Source organism: Lonchura striata, chromosome 23 (genome assembly GCF_046129695.1).
Source record: "Lonchura striata isolate bLonStr1 chromosome 23, bLonStr1.mat, whole genome shotgun sequence".
Lineage (NCBI taxonomy): Eukaryota > Metazoa > Chordata > Aves > Passeriformes > Estrildidae > Lonchura > Lonchura striata.
This window is the reverse complement of record NC_134625.1, coordinates 3,136,839-3,158,192: the sequence shown is the minus strand read 5'-3', so window position 1 is coordinate 3,158,192 and position 21,354 is coordinate 3,136,839. Positions and strand designations below refer to the sequence as shown.

The window sequence follows — 21,354 nt, the reverse complement described above, 5'->3', positions numbered from 1 at the left end:
CCTCTGCAGCAGTGTGAAATTTCATTTTAAACCCAAATAGCCCTTACAGTTTCCACCAGACTTTATATATATTATCAGGTGTTAGTTAGTCTGTTCTCTTGAACAGTTAGGGTTCCTCTGTCTGCAAGGTTTGAGTATCAAAAGTGAAAACCCAGGAACAAGAAGCTGCCAAGTGTAAATGTCTGTAGCCCAGGTGGGCTGTGACAGCTGCTGTTTCAATGTGTCACATTTGGGGTAAGTTATTCCACACTTGCAGTTGCTCTGTGAAGCTCCACGTGAGCCATTTGCAAGCATGGAATTTGTTATTTATATGGAAGGGAAAGCAGGATGATGTGCAGAAGCTGGCTGACTCCAGGAATGAATCAAACCCACTTATGTTGTTGATGCTTAACCAGTGAGATAATTCTGTGTCGTGTTAATTGTATGAGGCATATACAACACAGAAAGCTTCCATGGAGGCTTGGAAGGGGCTTAAGCAGGTAAAACACTGTGGTTTATGTTCCCTTCACAGTGAAATGTTTCTGAAATTTTTGGGGAAATCCAGGGGTCAAACATTCTCATCAAGACCTTGCACAAAACACATTTGAGTTTGCTCCCACATGGAGAGAACTGGTCCCCAAGAAGGCAGGTTTGTGTTTTTCAGGAGAAAGAAGTTGCCCTCCTTGTTTTATTTATCTCGTACATAAAATCAGTTTATGTCTATTTGATTTAAATTTAAACTTTCCTTTGAGGTTTATATTGCATTGTGTTTGTGAAGGAATTTTCAATAAATTCTGATCCTAGTTTAAAACTGTTAAAAGCAGCTTTAGGTAATCAATACCTGCACTACAGCAGGAAATCAGACCTATTGGCAACTGTTGTTTTATGTTTAGTAGTTTGAACTCTGGCCTCTGAAAATTCATGCTGTAGTTTCTCTAAAGTGTTTCTGGTATTAAATACCTTCCCTGGGAGATTTGCTTACTCCTGCACCCTTGTTGACTCAACCTGACTTTTCAATACTCTGTCAGGTTTAAGAACTGTGAACAACAGCTTTCTGGGCCAAGAAAATAAAAATACAGGTTTCTTCATAGATAACAGTTTTTAAAATGCCTTTTTTTTAGTATTACAAACATTTTTTTGAACTGTGTTGGGAATTTGATTTTGAGTATGCATAGCAGGAATGTAGAGAGGGAGAAATACCCCTGTAGGTATAGGGAGATATAGATAAATAGATGTATGGAAGGTGGTAGGGCTAGATTGCAAATAATTTTATCTGTGATTATGAAAATTACAAGTAATTGCATTTCTGTGGAGTTAGTCCCTTGCACGGTCTGGATCTTAGAGGGACTTGGCCTTAGAGGATTCAGATGAATTTTCTTTGCACAGAGTCTTACAATCACGAATCCCCTTGACTTTTACTTTCAGAGATGGAAATGACAGTTTTCCTCTTTATATTTCAGGATACCTTTGATCTGTCATATGTGGGAAGAAAGCTAAGAGAACCATCTAAAAATGGGTGTTAAAACATTCACTCATAACTCCCCTGCTCACAGTCAGGAGATGCTGGGGAAGCTGAACATGCTCCGGAACGACGGCCACTTCTGCGACATCACCATCCGCGTCCAGGACAAGATCTTCAGGGCGCACAAGGTGGTTCTGGCCGCCTGCAGCGACTTCTTCCGCTCCAAACTCGTTGGCCAAGCAGAGGACGAGAGCAAGAGCGTGTTGGACCTGCACCACGTGACGGTGACGGGCTTCATCCCCCTCCTGGAGTACGCGTACACAGCCACGCTCTCCATTAACACCGAGAACATCATCGACGTGCTGGCCGCCGCCAGCTACATGCAGATGTTCAGCGTGGCCAGCACGTGCTCGGAGTTCATGAAGTCCAGCATTTTATGGAATACACCCAACAGCCAGCAGGAGAAGGTGCTGGATGCAGGGCAGGAGAACAGTGCAAACTGCAATTTCACCTCCCGGGACGGCAGCCTGTCTCCCGTCTCCTCCGAGTGCAGCGTGGTGGAAAGAACCATTCCCGTTTGCCGGGAGTCTCGGAGAAAGCGCAAAAGCTACATCGTCATGTCTCCTGAGAGCCCCCTCAAGTGCAACACACAAACCAGCTCCCCCCAAGTGCTCAATCCTTCCACTTCCTACCCAGAGTCCAGAAATCAGCCCGTGGACTCGTCCTTAGCTTTTCCCTGGACTTTTCCTTTTGGAATTGATCGAAGACTTCAGTCAGAAAAGGTGAAGCAGGCGGAGAACTCTAGGACTTTGGAAATGCCTGGGCCCTCCGAGTCCAGCAGGAGGATGGCGGATTATGTGACTTGTGAGAGCACCAAAGCCAGTTCTCCGCTGGTGATCGAGGAGGACGTGCGAGTCAAGGTGGAAAGGCTGAGTGATGAGGAGGTTCACGAGGAGGTGTCGCAGCCTGTGAGCGCATCCCAGAGCTCCCTGAGTGACCAGCAGACGGTTCCGGGGAGTGAGCAAGTGCAGGAGGATCTCCTGATCAGCCCTCAGTCTTCATCTATAGGTATGACCATTTCTGCAGTTACGTATCCCAGCTGGCACGTGAGCACTGGGGACTTTATTGGAGGAAATCTGCCTCGTGGGTTTTCATGCTTTACTTATGTGAAACTCCCTTTTTTTCCCCTGATTTTTGAAATGTTACACATAAACTTGGAGTTTTTTAAGTAACTTTGCAGAAGGCAGCTGAGAATGGTGAGCCTGTGGTAACTCTCTTTATTCAGCAGAGGTTGATAACTCCTTTCTACTTCTAGTTGCCTGACTGGGGAAACTTAATTCTGCTTTCATTAGTGCCAAAAGGCACGATCTCATCTGAGCTGCAGCGTCAGATTTGAAAAGCTTGTGCCTGCAGCCACAAAGGGTTAGAATAGTGCTTTGCATCAGACATCAAATCTTGTATAATCATGACAGAGAGCCTTTGTAAGAGGATTTGCAAAATAAGTGCTGAAACACTGTCATCTTAATGCCCCAGACAAAAATAAAACCACACAGTCATAATATTGAGAATCTTTCCATTTCTGTGGGATTTGATTCTCAAGTTGCTTCTTCAAATGCTGCTTGTTGCTGAGATAAATCTTTTTTCCATAAAAGACAATTTGAAACCAGTTTTGGGATCTTATAGCAAGCTGTTCTTTATTAAGAGCTAATACTTAAAGGTTACTGGAATAATCCCTTTTTTCCTCTGCACAGAATGCATTGAATGGCTTTTAGTAAATCAGAAGATAGAGCTTTTGCAATATTTCTAATTTAATTATCAAATTTTTGCCCAAGTCAGCTATTTTACTCTCAAGTGGCTTGAGCTGTGCTCAGCAGAGTTTGTTTACTGAAAGATTTTTAATAATGCCTGTTCTGTTTGAAGATTGTAAGAATGGCAAAGGCACTGCTCTGCTTCATTCAAATAATGTGTATGTAAAAGGCTGCCCCCATTAAGGAATTAAATAAACTACAACACAGTAAAGAGTTGTAGCCTTGTAGTCTGCATTTTTCATTTGCTTTGGTCATTGCAGCACTGTGACATCCCTGGAGAAAGTGAGATCAGGCTGATCCTCCAGAGCTGCAATACACACTCAGTGCCAAACTGTTCACTAAAAAGAAATGAAAATATTTCCCATTTATGCTATCCTTTGCTGCTGGATTGTTGTCCAGTTTGTATAGCTCACATGTTGATATTTTAGATTGTAATGCTTTTTCCAAATGAAAATGTTTTCTTTATTGGAGACAAGGATGTTTAGCTTTGCTGGGGAACAGACTTAATGTCTTATAGTTTAACTCTAAATCTTTAAATGTAGTTTGCAAAAATATTGCATAAATTAAAAACTAAAAGAAACTATTTGTTTGCTGTGGAGTCACCAGGAAAAGTGGTCCTTGTTCAAAAACAGGTTTTCTTTGATTCAGTTTTTAACTCATTGCAGTCAGAATGGAAAGACTTTGCCAGGGCCATGTGATAAGAGATGCAAATTATTTCATCAAAGTAATTATATCATCACCGACAAAATAGAAAAAGAAGCAGTAATGATTTGGGAATGTTAAAAATAGCATATCAAGTGATAGATATCATAAATATATAAATAAGTATTGCACCAAGGCAGCTTAAAGAACAAACTGGGTGAAAACTGCAGATCCCAGATGAGTAGTTTTGTGTGCAGGGTGCAGAGGATTTCAGGCTTTAGTGATTATAATTTTTAAACTTAAATATCTGTCATTGCTCTTAGTACAACATGTTCTGCCTTAAAACAGCTGCAGAGAGAAGAAAAATGTGCCAGGGAAAAATCTTTAAAGTACAAATCTGCTCTTTGTCTTTGAATATGTTTGAATTAATATTTAGTGGTCTTGGCATAATAACCATCCTCAGAATGGTTTTTATTCATGTTTTGCTATAAAGGGAAACAGTGTTCTTGCTTTTTAGCACAGTTATGATACAGCACACTTTGTAGCTAGAAAGCACTTTTTACCTCCCAAAAATGCATTGCTTTATGCAGTAATGTAAGAATAGCAAATGGAGACAGCAAGATTTGTTAAAGTACAGCTTTTTCTCCCCTGAACACATTTTCCTCATATAATTGCATATATTTATCTCAGTGTTTTATAGTGCATTTACAAAAACATTCTTGCCTCTCTCTGATATTGCAGAAAGCTCTTATTCACTCTTCGGGAAATCTAGGAATTGTTCATTTGCAATTTATTATATTTGGAAGCACTTTATAATACGGAAGGAGATGTATTATAAAATATCTGGAGCAGGGACTTGATAAATAAATCATTATGGTTACAAAACAGCTGTGTCTGAGAAGATACTCTCATAACTCATTAGCACTTTTGGCATTTGAGAGGTGAAGGCATGAAATTAAACCCAAGAGCACTTGGGCTTGTTTTTCAGTAGACTGTCATGTAAGTATTTCATGAAAAAGAAGGATAAATCAGAACAGGAGTAACTTTTATAACTTTATAGATTGCTTAGCTGATGAATTTCCCAAGTATAGTTTATCACCTCTTAACAAAATTCAAAATTTTTATTTTACTAATTGTGAAGCTGCCAGAGCTGCAATTTTCCTCTTGTCACTGGCCCCATAACATGGCATCACATTAAGACAAGAATCTCTCACTTTAGGAAGGTCTCTCATTATTTTTGACAGAATATGCACATTTTTTGCTTCACCTTTCACATCTTTGTTCCTTCTTTTTGGTTTTCCATTTTCTCTGACACTTACCAGTGTACACCTAATTCTGTTGATTTTCCTGGTGAGTTTTAGGGTCCCCAGATTCAGATGCTGTTCTCTCTTAGAAAGCAGAATGGTTTCACCCCAGCAGCAAGAGTAGCTGGGCTGTCCTGTGCTTTGCTTGTCCTCGAGGTGGAGTAGGGAGAGAAATTTCCTTCCCCACCTGTCCTCATGTCCCCTGGTTCAGTGGGGGAGATCCAGAGGCTGCTTGGCCAGACTCTGGTGGTGATGAGAGATGAGCAACAGCCCCATCAGTGAATGAAGTGTGGGTTTGTTTTTGTGCTGCATTTCCATTGCATTCTCTTCCCCAAGCCCTTGAGCTACATGTGCCCCATGCTGGTGAACTGAGCAGAGCTCTGGAGTAGCTTTGTTTGTGCATTTCTCTAACAAACAGGTGTTGGGTCTTTTATGTTGCATTTCTGATTTCCCAGAGGGCTCTTCCTGTCTCAGCTGCTTATCAATACATGAGGACATTATCAATTAATATATTTATGGATGATTTGGACCACAAAAGCCATTTGGTGTAGCAGGTTTGAACTTCTTATTGCTCAGAAAGTCTTGAAAATTTGACAAAATAGTCCCTTTAGGTGAATGTAACATTTCTGCTTTACAGTGCTAGTACTGGATGTGTTTTGAAAACTGGCTGTAGTTAACATTTCCATTTTCTAGGTGTACCAAATATGTGCCCTTTATTGAATTGTCAATTTACTGGGTAATCTGTGCAGAGAGAAGCTGATTTGGAGCAAGTTGCTTCTGAGTGTTCTAAATTACTTTCCCAAGACACTTTTATTATCTTATCACCCAGGAAGCAGTGCCTATCAGAGATTAGAGAAAGCAAGCTTGATGTGTATTTAACTGCCCCCCAACCCTTTTTGAACAGCTTTTTGCATTAAATTGCCTTTTTTTCTTTGCCTAGGCTCAATAGATGAGGGGGTTACAGAGGGATTGCCCACACTCCAAAGCACCTCTGGCACTAACGCTCATGCAGACGATGACGATCGGTATGTACCAACCTGGTGTGCAAAGTGTTCTGCACCAAGTGCTGTGCTGTAATCAACCTCCCCAGCCTTAATCCCACAGTGTTTAGTTGTTCCTACAGCAAGTTCTCTGTGTTGATCAAAGTACAATCAGTGCCTGGAGGGCCAGATGCTTTAGAAGAACGTAGGTGATGAAAGTCAGAATCTGCTTACTCGTTGCTTTTTGTTTCCTATCTATTTCCAGGCAGCACTGGTGAAGAAAGATAGTCCTGTTCTTGCTGTTGCTTCATCATTGCTCTGTATTAATAAATTTTAATTAAACCTTTATGTGAAACATGCATGCTAAAGCAACAAACTGAAAACAAGGACCTAGTCCTGACTTCACCAGAACCCCCCTACTGCAAGCCACAGGAGAGGCAGAGCAGCCTTAAATCTCTTCCCCCAAACTTTCTGCCTGTAGCTTCTTACCAAGATGCTGTGTGGCACTTGCTGTAAATATTTAGCAGGCTTTTACTGTGCTGAGCTGAGTGATTTATTAAGGGAATCCCTTATAAGGGGAAGGTTGGCAGAGAAAACCAAACTAAACTGAGTCTGTTTGGTCAAAGAGACATCATGGTTCTGTTAGAGACAAGTGAGGTACCCACACATGGCACACAGGGCTGCTCTCAACTGCTCTGATTCCCAGTCCTTAGCTCTCCCCTCTCTCAGCATGTTTTTCCAAATTGGTTTTTGCAGGGGTTTGTAAGACAAGTGGGTCTGAGGAAGAAGTGTGAACCTTTGGAAGTTGTTCCAGAAATTGTGTCAAGAGAAGCTCCCTATAGAGATAATAACCAAGAGATGCATTTTCATAGCTTATAAAATCTTTCCTGTCATTTCCAGCTAAAATCTATCCCTGAAAAAGGGAAAATAACTGCTTAGATAAGACTTTTTGGATGACATAGAAGATTTTATCTATCTGCTAACAAACCTGAGTATAAAAATAACACCCGGCACTTAAGGGTTGAATTAATAGTAGGAGCACATGTTGCACTTGAACTAATCCAGGCTTTTAAACCTGTAATTCTGAAGTCAAGTGGCACACATATTTTCAGCAGTGGATAATTTCAGAAATTTCCCATAAAACTGCAGCGCTTCAGCACAAACTGCATAGAAAATTCAAAATTTAAAAAATTCTTTAAACATACTGAAAATTCCCACTAAAATATCTCTTAAATGTAGAGAAGGAAAGAATATTTACCTTATTTGTGCCCCAGTTTGAAAATAATTTATCTCAGAGTGACAGAAGTATCAGCAAAATGAACTCGAATTTGGACGTTGTTTCAATAGCTACAAGTGAACTAAGAGTCGTGGAGATTTTAGACTCCAGAACTACCAAGTGATTTATTTTATAAATTCAAATAAAAGCATCAAGAATGCTCTGATTCCAAGAACCAGTTAAATGTGTAAAATGGTGCTTCCAGGACCTGAGCAGCTTCCTTTCAGGGGTGTGTGTGTATTTGTCTTGTCAGTGCATTCAAATACACTGGGACAGCCCTTCAAGCGTGACCTAAATTCCCATTTCAAGCATGGGATAGGCACAGCAGCCATTAAATGTGGCCTGTTGTTCACTGTGCAGCAATTTCAGCACACACTTTTGGGGGCATAAGAATTCTGAATAAAGTAAAACATGATTCTGTATCTGAATCAGAAAAAAAAAATCAATCAATACATTGTACAGATGGAGAAAATTTCCCTCCCAAACTGTTTGAATGTTTCATGGACCTTTAACTCCATAGTGTACATTTCTTTATTACTAGAAATTATCAAAATGTCAAAATCAGTTGTGTGCAAATTAATACTAAAAAATGTATATTGTAATAAGCTTATATTACATTTCTACTTCTAAAACAAAGCAAAAGACTAGTCCCTCTAAAGGTCTCTCAATATTACATCTGTGTCACTGTGGGAAGAATCATAAACATTTCAAAAACTAAGATGTCCTATCTCTTGAGTTTCTGTCTTAAATAATTAACATCATTAATTTGGCCTCCTGCATAATCAGTGTTTCATAAACAGTAGGTCACATGTAATTGTTGTCAGCATAATAGGCACACAGGAATCTGTTAAGTATTAAAATTACTTTTCCAGAGAAGTCTGATCTATTCTTTCTCTGGTATTTCACATTTGGATTGTTAAACACTTTTCTAATCTTGCCTGCTTTAACAGTTGGTCTCTGTATCAGTTTGTGGCTGCACTTAAAAAGGAGTTGCTCAGTTATAAAAGTTAAAAAAGGTCTCTCTGATCCAATAGAATGAGAACCTCCACTTCTCTAAAATAATAGTTATTTGCAAATAACTAACACTTCTATGTTCACTGGCATTTTGGCATTCATGTTTGTCAGAGTTTAGTTCTGCATAGTTAAATATGTAAATAATCTCAGGGTGAAAAGAAGAAAATGTGCAAGTCGGATATTTCAGTGAAAACATTTGAAACCTTTATCTCTGTGTAGCTGGTACAGCAATTCTTGGAGATGTCAAATCTCAACTGTTAAATGCCATATTGATCACAAATTGCAAGTCATGAAAAATTAAGTAAATGTGGGGGAAAAGAAGCAGGGGAGAGAAAATCTAATAGTGAGAGAAAATCTAATAGCGTTTCAAATAAAATCTCTTCACGGTGCTAAGTTATGTCACCAAATAGGTATTTCACCCTGCTGGCAGTGTGAGCATGGGAAAAGACAAGGCAGGCACTGATAGCTGGAGAGCCTCTTGATTCCCACTAGATCTGCTTTAATCAGCCCTCCTCATCATGAAAGGTGGATGAATTAAAGAACCAGACTTTATTTCCAATTCCTTCTATGGAGCTGTGCCCATTGCACTTCTCCAGGGGAGGAGGTGGCACCAGCACAGGCATGGAGGGTGAGCAAGCCCGGAGAGCTGGAAACAAAAGGAGAGCTCTGGCTCCTGGCTGCTGCCCTACTTTGAGTGTCTCCTGAGAAAGCTCCAGGAGCACAACGTGCCTGTGCCTCCTCACAGTCCCCTAACACAGGAGTGAGGGAGGCAGGACCTAAGGAACATGTCAGCAGAAGATGAAATTCTTTGTTGTCACAAAACCCAAATGTTATTCTTATTTGAGCACACTACATGTATAAAAAAGGAAGTGGAGTGCCAGAGTTGGTCAGGAATTTGGTAAGAAAAATCAGAACCTATGTTTAAAATACTCTCATTTATTTCAAAAAGCCTCAGTTGATGTTTTTTAGACCTCAAAATTGCAAAGAGCTCCATTCTGCCAGGCCCAGGACAGGAGTTAGTGACTTTGCTCTTCCAAATACTCCCTTTATCACAGAACAAGTCTGTCAGCATCTCTGTTTTCCACAGCTTTGGTACCCTACTGTGTATAAAAAGTCAAGGACAAGAAAATGTCTTCTTTAGTGTAAATCTTCCTCCAGTGCCATGTGAGATCAGAAATCCTTAGGGTTTTACAGACTGAGTGATAACTAAACTCCTACAGGAAACTCTTTAATCTTGTGTGTATCAGGAGATACCTGATGCTTTCTCTCCAGATAAATTTTACAGCTGGAACTTCTGCTGCTGAGAATTCTGCACTCAGAATTCAGATACCCCCTGTCTTCACAGTTGTAGTGACATCCTTTTCCAGAGTAAACACAGTTTAAGTGTTGATTTTAAAGAGAAGATCCTAGTTCTTGCCCTCCTGTGCTGCACTGCTTTGTGAATTTTTGTATGATGCCTAGGAAAATGTATTTGTGCAATTTCATTTGTGTGAGTGTTAGAAATCCCCAAATCTAGCATAACCCTGAAGTCAGCCCTCTGGGCTTTAGGGGGAAGCAGAGCAGCAGAAGGATTTCCTCAGTTAGGAAAACTTTCTGACTGTGAGGAAATACCATATCTTTTCTCAGGACACATCAGACATTTCAGTTTAGTAAAGCTAAAGTTGCAATGTGCTGGCCACGGAATGAATAGTGAGGGTCAGAGCAGTTCCCTGCTGCCAGTGATGGCTGATCTTTCAGCAGGCTGGGAGCAGCTGAAATTACTATTTCACCAAAAATACAGACCTCAATGCTCAGGGAAGGGAAACCCCGGATGAGTACAAACCCTGTTGTTCCCATGTCTGTACCAGCAGATTTGTTCTTATTTCACTGTGCCTTTAGCAAGTTCCTTGCCAGAGGACTTGGATTAGAGCACTATAGTTCCCTTAAACAGTTTGCAGCTGGAGGCTATGGAGGAGCAATTAGTCAGTTTTAAATAAATTACTTTGAAAGTTAAATTGTTCCTCATTGCAGTCCATGTGCTGTTCTTTAAACACAGCAGTGGAGCTCTGCTCGTGGAGCTCTTTGAATCAGACAAGGAGCAAGTATTGCTTCATTAGATTAATATTTTAAACTTAGAAAATGCAGTTATAGATACTAGTATTTGTTGATGGAACATGGATTGAGATGAAAAATTAATTTGCCTTAATTTCATTTGTAAATATCACTGGAGCTGCAAAATGCTCCTTTGCTTTTCATTTGCTCAGCTCTATAAACTCTTCCTCAGGGACTGTTTAGTGATTGCAAGTCATTGATGTGCTGGAGAAAATGCCCATGCCTGGAAAATAATGTTCAGTTTGTAGTTGTGATCAGGCCTGTTGCTCAAAGAAACAGAATTCTGAGCTTATTCCCTGGGTGTGCTCAGATGTGCAGAGTCAGTGACTGGAAGACTTCAGGTGCAGATCAGACACATTGCTACAGCCCCAGAGATTTCCAGAATAAATGAAATTTCAGCAGAAATGTGACATGCCAATCTCTTCCTTCTCACACACAAAAGCCCTTAAGGTTCAGATTTTCATGGACGAGGCTTCTTGGGTCATTTCTCTGCTTGTTTTGAAACGAGTGCCTTTTTTCTTTGTAGTCTGGAGAACGTTCAGTATCCCTACCAACTCTACATTGCTCCTTCCACCAGCAGCACAGAGAGGCCCAGCCCAAACGGCCCCGACAGACCCTTTCAGTGTCCCACGTGTGGGGTGCGCTTCACTCGCATCCAGAACCTAAAACAACACATGCTTATCCACTCAGGTAAGAAACACCCCTGTTCCCCAATTCCTGACTCACAGCCTCGCTCTGCAGCAGCTGTACTAATGCAGCTTTTCACTCACCTGCCAAGTGCTTGAGAGTTCATTTCAGAAAGACTGCGTAGAGGTTTGTCTTGTTGAATGCTTGTTTTGATCCCTGACTGATAGTTGTGCTTGTGGATAATTAGTATTTGTGTGGACTGAAAACACCTGATTGCCTGGAACTCGTCAGGATAAGTAATTTTCCTGAAAAATAGCTGAGATGAAATAAAAGTGTACTTTACCCTTTTATTGCACTAAAGAAGTAGATAGAGATTCTTCCTCTGCCACATTGGAATTCTCTGCCGTATTCCAAAGGAGACTTGCAACCATAGGAAAATATTACCTGTCTGTGTCCTTGCATTGAAGAAGGTTGTATGCCTTTGGATCTCAGACTTTTTGGAAAGACTGCAAAACAACTGAATTGGCTTGATTATCAGTTTAGCTCTTGCAGGTAGCACAGGCAGCCAAAGGTTTATGTGAATGCCTCCTCTGGGCCTTGGTCCCCAAATTCATTTTGATTTCTAACCAAGTGTCAACTCCTCAATGTCTTTGCTATTGGTGTTTTCAAGACTTGTCAGCATTATGTGGTAGTAACATTGACATTTGAGGGAATAAAGGGAATACTGAAGGGTTTTTCTACTTGGGCACTAAGTCTCATGGATTAGCATCTCCTGGTTTGAGTCACTCTTACCTGCACACAGCAGCTGAAGCATTCTGGGACAGAGCAGCCACAACTGACCGGGTGTAATTTTTTCCTTGTCAACAATTATTTGTTGAATCCTTTCAAGCAAAATAACCAGATATGTGTTTAATTCTTGAAAAAGTAGATTCTGTGTGCATATCAGGTGCAAAGTGATCCTAAGCCTGTTGTTAAAATCTGACACCAAAGCATCTCTGGTCCATCTATCAACTGACACCCCCTGGGTAAAGTTGGGAGAGCTTTGAATAGCTGGTTTAGAATAATTAACATGCAAAAGAACTCTCAAAGCTTGTAAATGTTGAAAGTGTTTTCACATGAGTAAAATGGCTAAAGAGATTTCCCTCGAACTACCAGAGGAAATAGGTGCCCTTGGACAGTAGGAAAGCATGAAAAGTTTGAGCTCCACCAGACCATATTCCAGTTTATTAACTTGTTTTCACATGCTTAACAGGGCGTTTCAGTGTAACCTTAACTACAGCTTTCTCTGTCTAAAAGCCCTCAATTAAAAGTTCACCTCCTGCTTTGAAAGTAAGGAAAGCAGAGTGAAAGACTGGGGGAATTAACAGCCAGGGCTGATGCACATTCAGCCTTTTGAAAAAATCTTTTTTATTCCTTGACAGCCCTATTATGAATAGAGCTCCATATTCCAGATTCTTAGCCTCAGGTTTGGATTTTCCCACTTTCTGGAGTTCAGACTTTTTATTAAATCCTAAGGTTTTAGTGACTCAGACTTTTATCTTGTTATAGTTCTGTTTGTGTGATTACACACTCAGCCACTGCAACATGTTGCAGAGCTCACATGTTTTAGGGTAAGAAATGAAAAATGAGCTAGGAACTGAATTTCTAAATTACACAAGAAAAAAATAAGAGGCATGAAGCTGTCCTGTCTTAGAGAGCTGTCTGTCATGCAAAGTTGCCGAAAATTCTTGTACAAGAAGGTTCCCACGCAATATAAAGGCTCCTACTGCCCCTTTTATCACCATTCCTGCTGCATTACAGGGGCGGCCCTGTGCACGCAGTCCCCTTGCCAGAACACTTCTCCGAGGCCAAAGGCAGCCAGAAAAAAACATTGCAATTAAGGGTAGGCTGATAATTGCATTGTTTGGAACCAGTCTGGCACAAGAATCTGCCGAGATCAAAGGAGTTCAAAGGCGCTGGAGATGACTGCAGCATCAGGTCCTTGTTGGATCTTTAATCCACGGGGGCTTGTGGGGAAGGAGCCTCGGGACAGGTCACAGCCGTGAGATTTCCTGGAGGTTGTTACTGAGGTATTGCACTCAGCTCTAATTGTTCCTGCCTTTTTTAAGTTGACAGAGAATCTTTCCCTCAAGCAGGGCTTTGCTGTGAGCACGTGCAGTGCTGTCCCCATAGCACTGTGGGAGGATTCTGCCCTGCCCCGTGCTCGCAGCAGGTGAACGTGTTTGCGCTCTCTCTTCCACAGGCATTAAACCCTTTCAGTGTGACCGCTGTGGGAAAAAGTTCACCCGAGCTTACTCGCTCAAGATGCATCGCCTGAAGCACGAAGGTAAACGCTGTTTCCGGTGCCAGATATGTAGTGCCACTTTCACTTCCTTCGGGGAATATAAACACCACATGCGGGTTTCCCGGCACATTATCCGCAAGCCTCGGATTTACGAGTGCAAAACATGCGGCGCCATGTTCACCAACTCTGGAAATTTAATCGTTCACCTGAGGAGCTTGAACCATGAAGCGTCAGAGCTAGCAAACTACTTCCAGAGCAGGTGAGGTGCACAGCAAAAACCTAACAGGGAAACTTGCTTTTTTTTCTTTTTTTCTTTTTTTTTTTTCCTTTTTTTTTCTTTTTTTTTTTTTTTTTCTCCTTAGATCATCATTTCCTGCTTTCAGGGCAGCCTGCTGTGCCTCTCATCAGGTTGCCAGCTAATTCCAGTCAGATTGATTCCTGCTCCACTCTCTGTTGTATCTGATCTGTCTTACAGCATGGGAGCTATGTAGGAGGCTACTGAAGAATCCAGCGATATGCAGAGGCTGGTTCTGGGTTACTTAATTTCTCTTTTCAGTAGTACCTATGGCCAGGCCAGTGGTGTGAAGCCATAGTGTTCTGTCCTGCAGTATCTGTGATTTGATATCGATTTGCTTTTCAAAACCTTGTACGTAGCCTGTTCACTTTCATAGGGCACAGACTTCCTACTTCATTTTAAGTGCTTGCTTAACACTGTGGAAAGACTGCATGACTCCAGACCTTCTCCTTTCTCATTTTCTAGATAACATTACTAAATGATTAGACTAATAGGTTTGGAAATAGTAAGGGCCACTTGGACATTTTTTATCAGGGCACAAAAGACTTGGCATATCTCACAGATGCACTGCTAAAGACTATTAAAAAGAGTTCTGAGGTATCAGATGAGCACTGTGTTCTCTCACTGGTATAAATATAATTGTTGGAATTTGAGATAGAAAATACAAAAGTTGGATGAGAGAAACTGAAGACAGGAAGGTCTTCCAGCTCTTAAATCTATAGAGTGCAGCTTGGTGTGTGTAAGTCATTTGCCTTCAGCAATGCAAAAGATGTATTCTGAATGTTACAGCATCACAATCCCACCCCTCCTGATTTCCAGACATTATTCTTCTCCCATAAAAAACATTTGAGTATTTTGTTCTATTTGACTAACTCAGAAGTGACGTAGGACGAAAAAGATTGAAAAACAAAGCAGGGAAGCCAGTTGCTGTTCTTACAGTAGAATATTGTTTAAAACTACAAGTGCTTCATATCTGTGGGCTTACACAGTTCTTGTTCTTGGCTCTTGTGCCAAAACTGGAGTGAAAACTCTGCAGGATGATGCCCTGGTTATGGTAAGCACTGCATTGTTGTCAGCAAATTAAAGTCATATTAAAGGGTGTGATTTTTTTTGCCTGTAGCCCTTCCTTCAGTCTGGTTTGACAAACACAAGGTTTGGCAGAGCTGGCTGTGAGTTTGGGTTGGAGCAATGAATGCTTTGTAATTTAAGGATTTCTTTTAACTGAGGCATTGCCAGGTGAACCAAAGCATTCAAACATGCATATATGTGATATATGTATATACTTGTCTCAAGTACAAACTTCATGTCTGGTGCTGAAAACTTGCAAAGAAATTTATTTCCATTATGTCCTCATGCTCTGAAAATACAACTGGAGCATTTGGTAGGTTTTCTTTGGATCCACTCAGGCCTCAGCTGTTAAGAGTGCATAGCAGAAGCATTGTCCAGAAAGGATTAAAAGGGGAAGGAAATGCAATTCCGTACTTTTCTCAGGAGCATGATACGTGTCAGGATCACACCCCCACTGCAGCTGGCAGCTCCCTCTGCCTTCAGCTGCCTCACCTGGTGCCTCTGGTTCCAGCCTGCCCACTTGGAGGGAAGTCCTGCTCCTGTTCTGGGGGGTGGTGTACCTCAGACATGGCGAGGGCCGCATTTTGCCAGTGCTGAACTCATTTTTGTTTCTGTTTTTAAAGCCTGAGTGCTCCCTTTTTTTCAATGAGGTTGTCAGTGCCAAATGTGTTCCAGACATTAACTTTCATTCTCATCAAGGTGATACCATCTAATAATAGATGTGTAGGAAATATGGATGTGAAATAGATGCCATTGAATAAATTCTGTGTGTGTGGAAATGAGAACCAGGTTATGGTGCTTAGTGGAGCATGTGAGTGCCAGGCTCTTGGCCAGTGTGAAATGAGTACCTTTGTTCTCTGTCGATGCAGTGTGTAGATGTGTGATGGAGCTGATACCATGGTGTGAGAAATGACATTTCTCTTCTGTCCTTTACCCTCTTCCAGTGACTTCCTAGTACCGGACTACTTAAACCAGGAACAAGAGGAGACCCTCGGGCAGTATGAGCTAGGGGAGCATGGCTTTGAAAGCAACTCTTCTGTCCAAATGCCTGTCATTTCACAGGTGTCGTCAACTCAGAATTGTGAAAGCACTTTCCCCTTGGGGTCTCTGGGTGGGTTGGCAGAGAAGGAAGAAGATGTGCCAGAGCAGCCAAAGACTAACACCACTGCTGAGGCAGCCGCGGGTGATCCTCCGAAACCAGAGCTGTCATCTATTACTATCGAGTAATTCATGGTTTGGTTTCATTTTTGTTCTTTGGAAAGTGCCTGTGTTTGGTCCTGTACATTTTAATTTAATTTTTTTAAACAAAAAGTGGGGAGATTTTCCCCTTTTTACTTTGTAAGCTACGCTTTAAAACTGAAAACTGCGACAGATGTTACATTATTTTTCATGACGGAATGATCACTTCTGTGAAAATATTTAAGACTGATTGCACAAAAAAAGATCTTGTCAGAACATCATGGAAGCTGTGATATACTTCTAAAGAAGAACAACTGATTCAGATCACTTTAACTATTCCTTCTTCCACAGTTAGAGCAGCTCATTCAGTTTCTCTTGCTTCTGCAGGCCCTCTGGTTAAGGGAAAGAAATCAGAGGAAACCTTTCTCAAATGATAAACAAAAGGATGCATTGGAAACCATGATTGAACAGTTTTGACTAGTTTTGAGTGGATGCTTTAATCTTCTGCATAAAGAAGTGACACTTCCTATATGTGCCTGCTGTTTTTCAAAGCCCTTACTGTGCCCTGTGCTTGGAAATGGTGAGCGGTTTTGAAAGGAACAGTCACACACTTCTTCAAAACACACCATCCCTGTCCAGCCCAGATGAATGCCAGGTATTCCTGCTTCTATTCCAGTCCTTTTAGAAACTTCTTGATCAAATAGCCTAAACAGATCTGCCCAGCTGAGGCTAGGCATGGAAAGTCTAAAGGTGCACCAGGAATTGGGAATGATGGAAAAGTGTTTAGCCATGCAAGCCTGACAAACATCTCCTGACTGTACCTGTCTGTAGCTGGGGAACCACAAAGGAAAATGAAGGTTTTCCCAAACTGAAATTCTTAAGCCACAGCCAGATTATTTGTAGTTCTGATCATTTCCCCCTCACATAGACACTGTATTTTTACTAATCTGAGAGATAGCTAGAGGGAGTTTGCAGACTGGAAAAAATAAGCTCTTTTGTGCATTATTGCACATTTTTTTGTTTATACATACTTATGTATAGTTTCAGAGATTTTTACTAGCCTGTTTTGGATAAAACAAGCAATTTATTCTCTCTAAGGACAACTTTCTAACCAACAGGGGGTTGTTTACAAAAAGCCTATAGAGCAATGATGAATTGTTCCTGTTTCAAAACACTTTAAATCCTTGCCAACTCGGTTTATTAAAGGCCATTACTCCAGCTACACACACAGCTCAAGCAAGCAATAAACTGAAATATTTGCAATTTCATTTTTCCATATTTAGAAAAGGCTACAAATGGAGGGTGTGAGATTTTCAGAGCAGTGAGTCGTGTTTGGTCGAGGCTGTTTGGGCCCAAGTCCTGCTTTGAAACCTAAATTAGGAAGTACATTAGGAGATTTGTGATTTTTCTTACAACTTCTGAAGTTAACTCAGTGTTTGATGCCAAATGCCCACGGCCTACAGATGATGTGCTGAGTGAGTAGGTATTGCTTGATCTCAATATTCCAAAGGCATGATATACTCCCTAAGTTTTGAGTCTTGTTTTTTGTAAATTGCTGTTTTCAGGCCAGATTTGTTTTATGCAAACATGAGGAGGAAATGAAACCAATAGAGAAAGGTTGCTCCTGAAGAAACAGAAGACACAAAAGTCGTATTATATTGCACATCAATTTGTATTCAGTCAGCCTAGGCAGCTGTGATACTCTCTGAGACTGAGTTCTTTCTATTAATAGCCAGCTTTTGTAAGGCAAAAAGTTTATTGACCTTTGGAAAGTGTTTAAAGGGTTTCAGGGATTTCAACAATTTTTCTCTTTTTAGGTTAAACCCACATATTTTAGTTAAATAGAGCAAAAACAGTTGGGATTTAAGTACTTTCCAAGTTGCTGGAATGAGGTTTCTCCACCAGATCCAAAGGGTGTTTTAGAAACATGCTGCAAAGAACTTCTGTGCTGCAATTCAGTCTTGATTATATCTACCTTTGTGAGGCTTCTTAAAAGGGCTTGAAGGAGAAATGCTTTTTCTGGGCTGCTGTACTGTGAAATAGCCCAGTGCCTGCTGATGAGCTGAATTCAGACACCATTTCTCTTCCACTTCTGATTTCTCTGAGAAGCCAGTGAGACAAGACAATGCCTTTTGCTGAGCTTTATTCTGAACTAGAGGGCTACAACACTGAGCTCAAATCCAGCATTTTCTCTTTTTCCTGACGTGTTATACAGCTAAATGAGAGTCCTTTGTGATTCGTGTTCTGAAAAGTGCTTCGCCCAAACCACATTTCCTGACTGCAGAGATGTAATAATCAGAGGTGGCTGGGTATGAGGTGGAGGACGTAATCTGATCATTAGAATCTGATCATTTTCATCCCTGAAGTATTTTGCTAAAGAGTTCATTGGTGAGAAGGTGCAAATACACCATAGACATATCTGGATATTGGATTTTTAAGACTTAAAGTTTTGAGTCAGAAGGCAAATTGCTTTCAGAATACCAAAGAGAAAGTGGAAAGATAAAAAGACTTTATAGCTCTGATCTGTTCTTCCTTGCAAAGAAATAAGGATCATTAACACCGAGGTACAAGGCAAGGCCTGGGGTTCATTATTCATTGCATTGTGTGTTACACATTATCTTTTCAGCCTCCTGTCTCTGGGTAACATCTTAATTTAGTTCTCACTTTTCAATCTGGCTCAACTGAAGGAGGAATAGAGTTCTTGGAGGATTTTGTTTGGTTGGTTTAGGGTTGGGTTTACTTGTTAATTTTCCTGTCTGTAATTATTTCTTGTTAATATCTCTTTTCTCCATAGAAATGAATACAGTTTAAATGCAAACACCATTTTATTTCTCCTCTCTAACTTGTTGGAACTGTTCAGTTCTTTGAAATGCTGATGTTCTTCACAAGAGAGATGTAAAAACACAGAACCTCTTAAAACAATTTATGTTGCTAGTATGCTTGGATCCCAAACAGAGCAAGAGAGATAACTAAAATAGAAAAAAACTTGCCTTAAACTACACTTGGGATTAAACCTAAAACCTAGATTTCTTTAAGTACATTATCAGAGGGTTTTGAATTCTGGGATGCATTTTCTTATTTCTTCTTTGTTTTTTTGGTTTTTTTTTCTCCCCCCCAAAAAAATCCATTATTTAGTATGCATTTCTATGTCTGCTTGCCAAGGGTCAGGGTTGATGTGGTTCAACCCTCGTGCTCCAAGCAGAGTGAGCCCAAGTGGTGTTTCCCACAGCTGCAGTTCAGTTGTCAGGCTCGCAGAGACCACGGTCAAGTCTCTCATACTGAGAGATCAGTAGACTCGGTTATTGAAAATGGTTCTGGGTTCACATGGATTCTGAGTCTAAAAGATGTGAATTTAAACTTTTTAAAAAAGTAATAGCTGCCAATGCAGTCAAATATATTTTATAAGACTATGATCCCTATATGTCCCCTGCGGGATGAAATTTTATTGTTTTTAAGCTATGGTTTAAGGTTTTTATATGAGGGCTTCAGGCACTTCTTGGTCACTGGTTCCCCCCTGCAGCCCAGGGTGTGGGAGCGCTGAGGTGAGTGCTGGTCTCTCTCAGAGACAAACCAGGAAGCATTTTATATGCAAATCCAACGGGAGCTTCGTGCACCCTGCAGGGATGAGAGAATTCAGATGGAGGAGCACCTGCTGCTCCTCCATCCATTGCAACTTCCACACCATCAGAATATGGAAAATAGCTGATTTTCATTCAGGCCGGTTCCGTTCGAGTTTTGCTCACAAGGTGAAATCCTGTTTTGGAGGGTTCTCATCTCCAACTGTAGACATAATAAATCCCATAGCATCTTGATGGCAGGTAAGAGGGTTCTAGGCCAGACAGTACCTCAGCCACATCAGGGGTACCTGGTAAATAGAGTGGGTTCCAAGTATTTGAGGAAATGTACCATAAAAGAAAGAAATGTGAATTTTTTTAGTGCAACAGTACTTACTGCTCTGGATTTTCGTTCACTCCGTGTGTGCTAGCACAGTAACTCCGTGTCCCACATGTCTCAGCTACAAATCTGGTTGCACTAAAAAAAAAAAAAAGTGGAATCTGGTGCTGCCAGCCTGTGTGGCAACTGTACCTACAGTCTTCCTGAGGGTTGCTGAAGTCCCCAGAAGAGTGATTTAGTTTCACCGTTCATTTAGCTGATGCATGCTTTTGATATTCTGACCTGTAACCCTGGCTACACCGAGTCCTTGGACAGCTTCCTTGCTCTGTTCCTGCAGTGCCTTCACTCGAGGTGCTGCCCCTTGGTGAAACCCCAAAGAGGGAAAAGTGGAAGCTGGAGGAAAAAAAAATGTGAATTAAATTATTGTTGGGCTTCTTTGTGCATTTTAGTAACAGTGAAACCCCCTTAACTGTGCCAGTCTCCAGTCACCAGCCGTATATCCAGTCATCATCTCATCCACAGTACAGCTTCTCTTGTTGATGCTGGCCACAGCTAGATTACTTGGCATGTTTATTGACCTAACAGAATTGGTTTTGGGTTTTGGTTTTGTTTTTTAATGTATACGATGTTTAAATACACTTCACATTTTATATAATACTATCTGGCTATTAGTATTTTTCAGGAACCATAGTTCTTGGTGGCTATATATATTTTTGTGACTTTTTTTGTAAACTAAGTGCCGTTTCAACGTTACAATCATTTTTAGAGTTATTGTAATCAATGTGAATATCATGTTTTTTCAAATCTGTTCTGAGCCTGTAGTGTTTGCTTTGTGATCATACGTGTAATGTATATATTCTGTATAGTTACATTGTATTGAAATACTAGCTTGTTTGATATAAGAAAAGTATGTATTGGGTACCTTTTTGCTAGCCTGGTTGTTTAATCTTTAAAAAAAAAGTTCCAAAATACAAAAAAAAAATCTCCAAACTGGTCCCATTATAGGTCAAAATTAAGGGGGGAGAAGAACTAGTTTTGAGTGTCTTTGGATAGAAATATGAAGCTAAGATTTTTCATTAAAATATTAATGTTTTATGGAGTATATCTTTGCTTTGTGTCGTTATTTAACTCTGCCAGCGTTTGCCTTGCAGTACAACAGAGTACCTTGGACCTTCAGTGAGAAAGTGCAACTTTGTCCCTTGAGCTACATTCTCTTACAGCTTTGCTTATAACTAGTCCCAAAATAGCTGATAGGAGGAGAACTCGCTGGTGCTGAAGCTGTCACTGGGAGAAAGGTAGTTTAAAACAAAATTAACATTAATAAATGGTTGGAGAAGTTACATGAGTAACGAGTACTAAGAATAAAGTACACATTTCTGTTTCATTTTCCTTTGTATATTAGATTGCCTTCTGTTCATGTTCTCTTTAGACCTCATTCTGTAAATTGGTGG

The 21,354-nt window shown here is 40.6% G+C and overlaps 1 protein-coding gene across 2 annotated transcripts in view; it reads left to right on the top strand.

Annotated features, from left to right (window-relative positions):
* ZBTB44 (zinc finger and BTB domain containing 44) overlaps positions 1-21,005 on the top strand; it is a 37,105-nt gene extending 16,100 nt beyond the window's left edge. Inside the window, exons 2-6 of one of the 2 annotated variants that reach the window (XM_021525794.2) lie at positions 1,440-2,509; positions 6,136-6,220; positions 11,083-11,246; positions 13,426-13,726; positions 15,775-21,005. In XM_021525794.2, the coding sequence (XP_021381469.1) occupies positions 1,492-2,509; positions 6,136-6,220; positions 11,083-11,246; positions 13,426-13,726; positions 15,775-16,057 (1,851 nt within the window). In that variant the 5' untranslated portion in view covers positions 1,440-1,491 and the 3' untranslated portion in view covers positions 16,058-21,005. The remainder of the gene's footprint in view (positions 1-1,439; positions 2,510-6,135; positions 6,221-11,082; positions 11,247-13,425; positions 13,727-15,774) is intronic. The other variant, XM_021525795.2, reaches the window with a different exon arrangement.
* Positions 21,006-21,354: the final 349 nt, after the last annotated feature.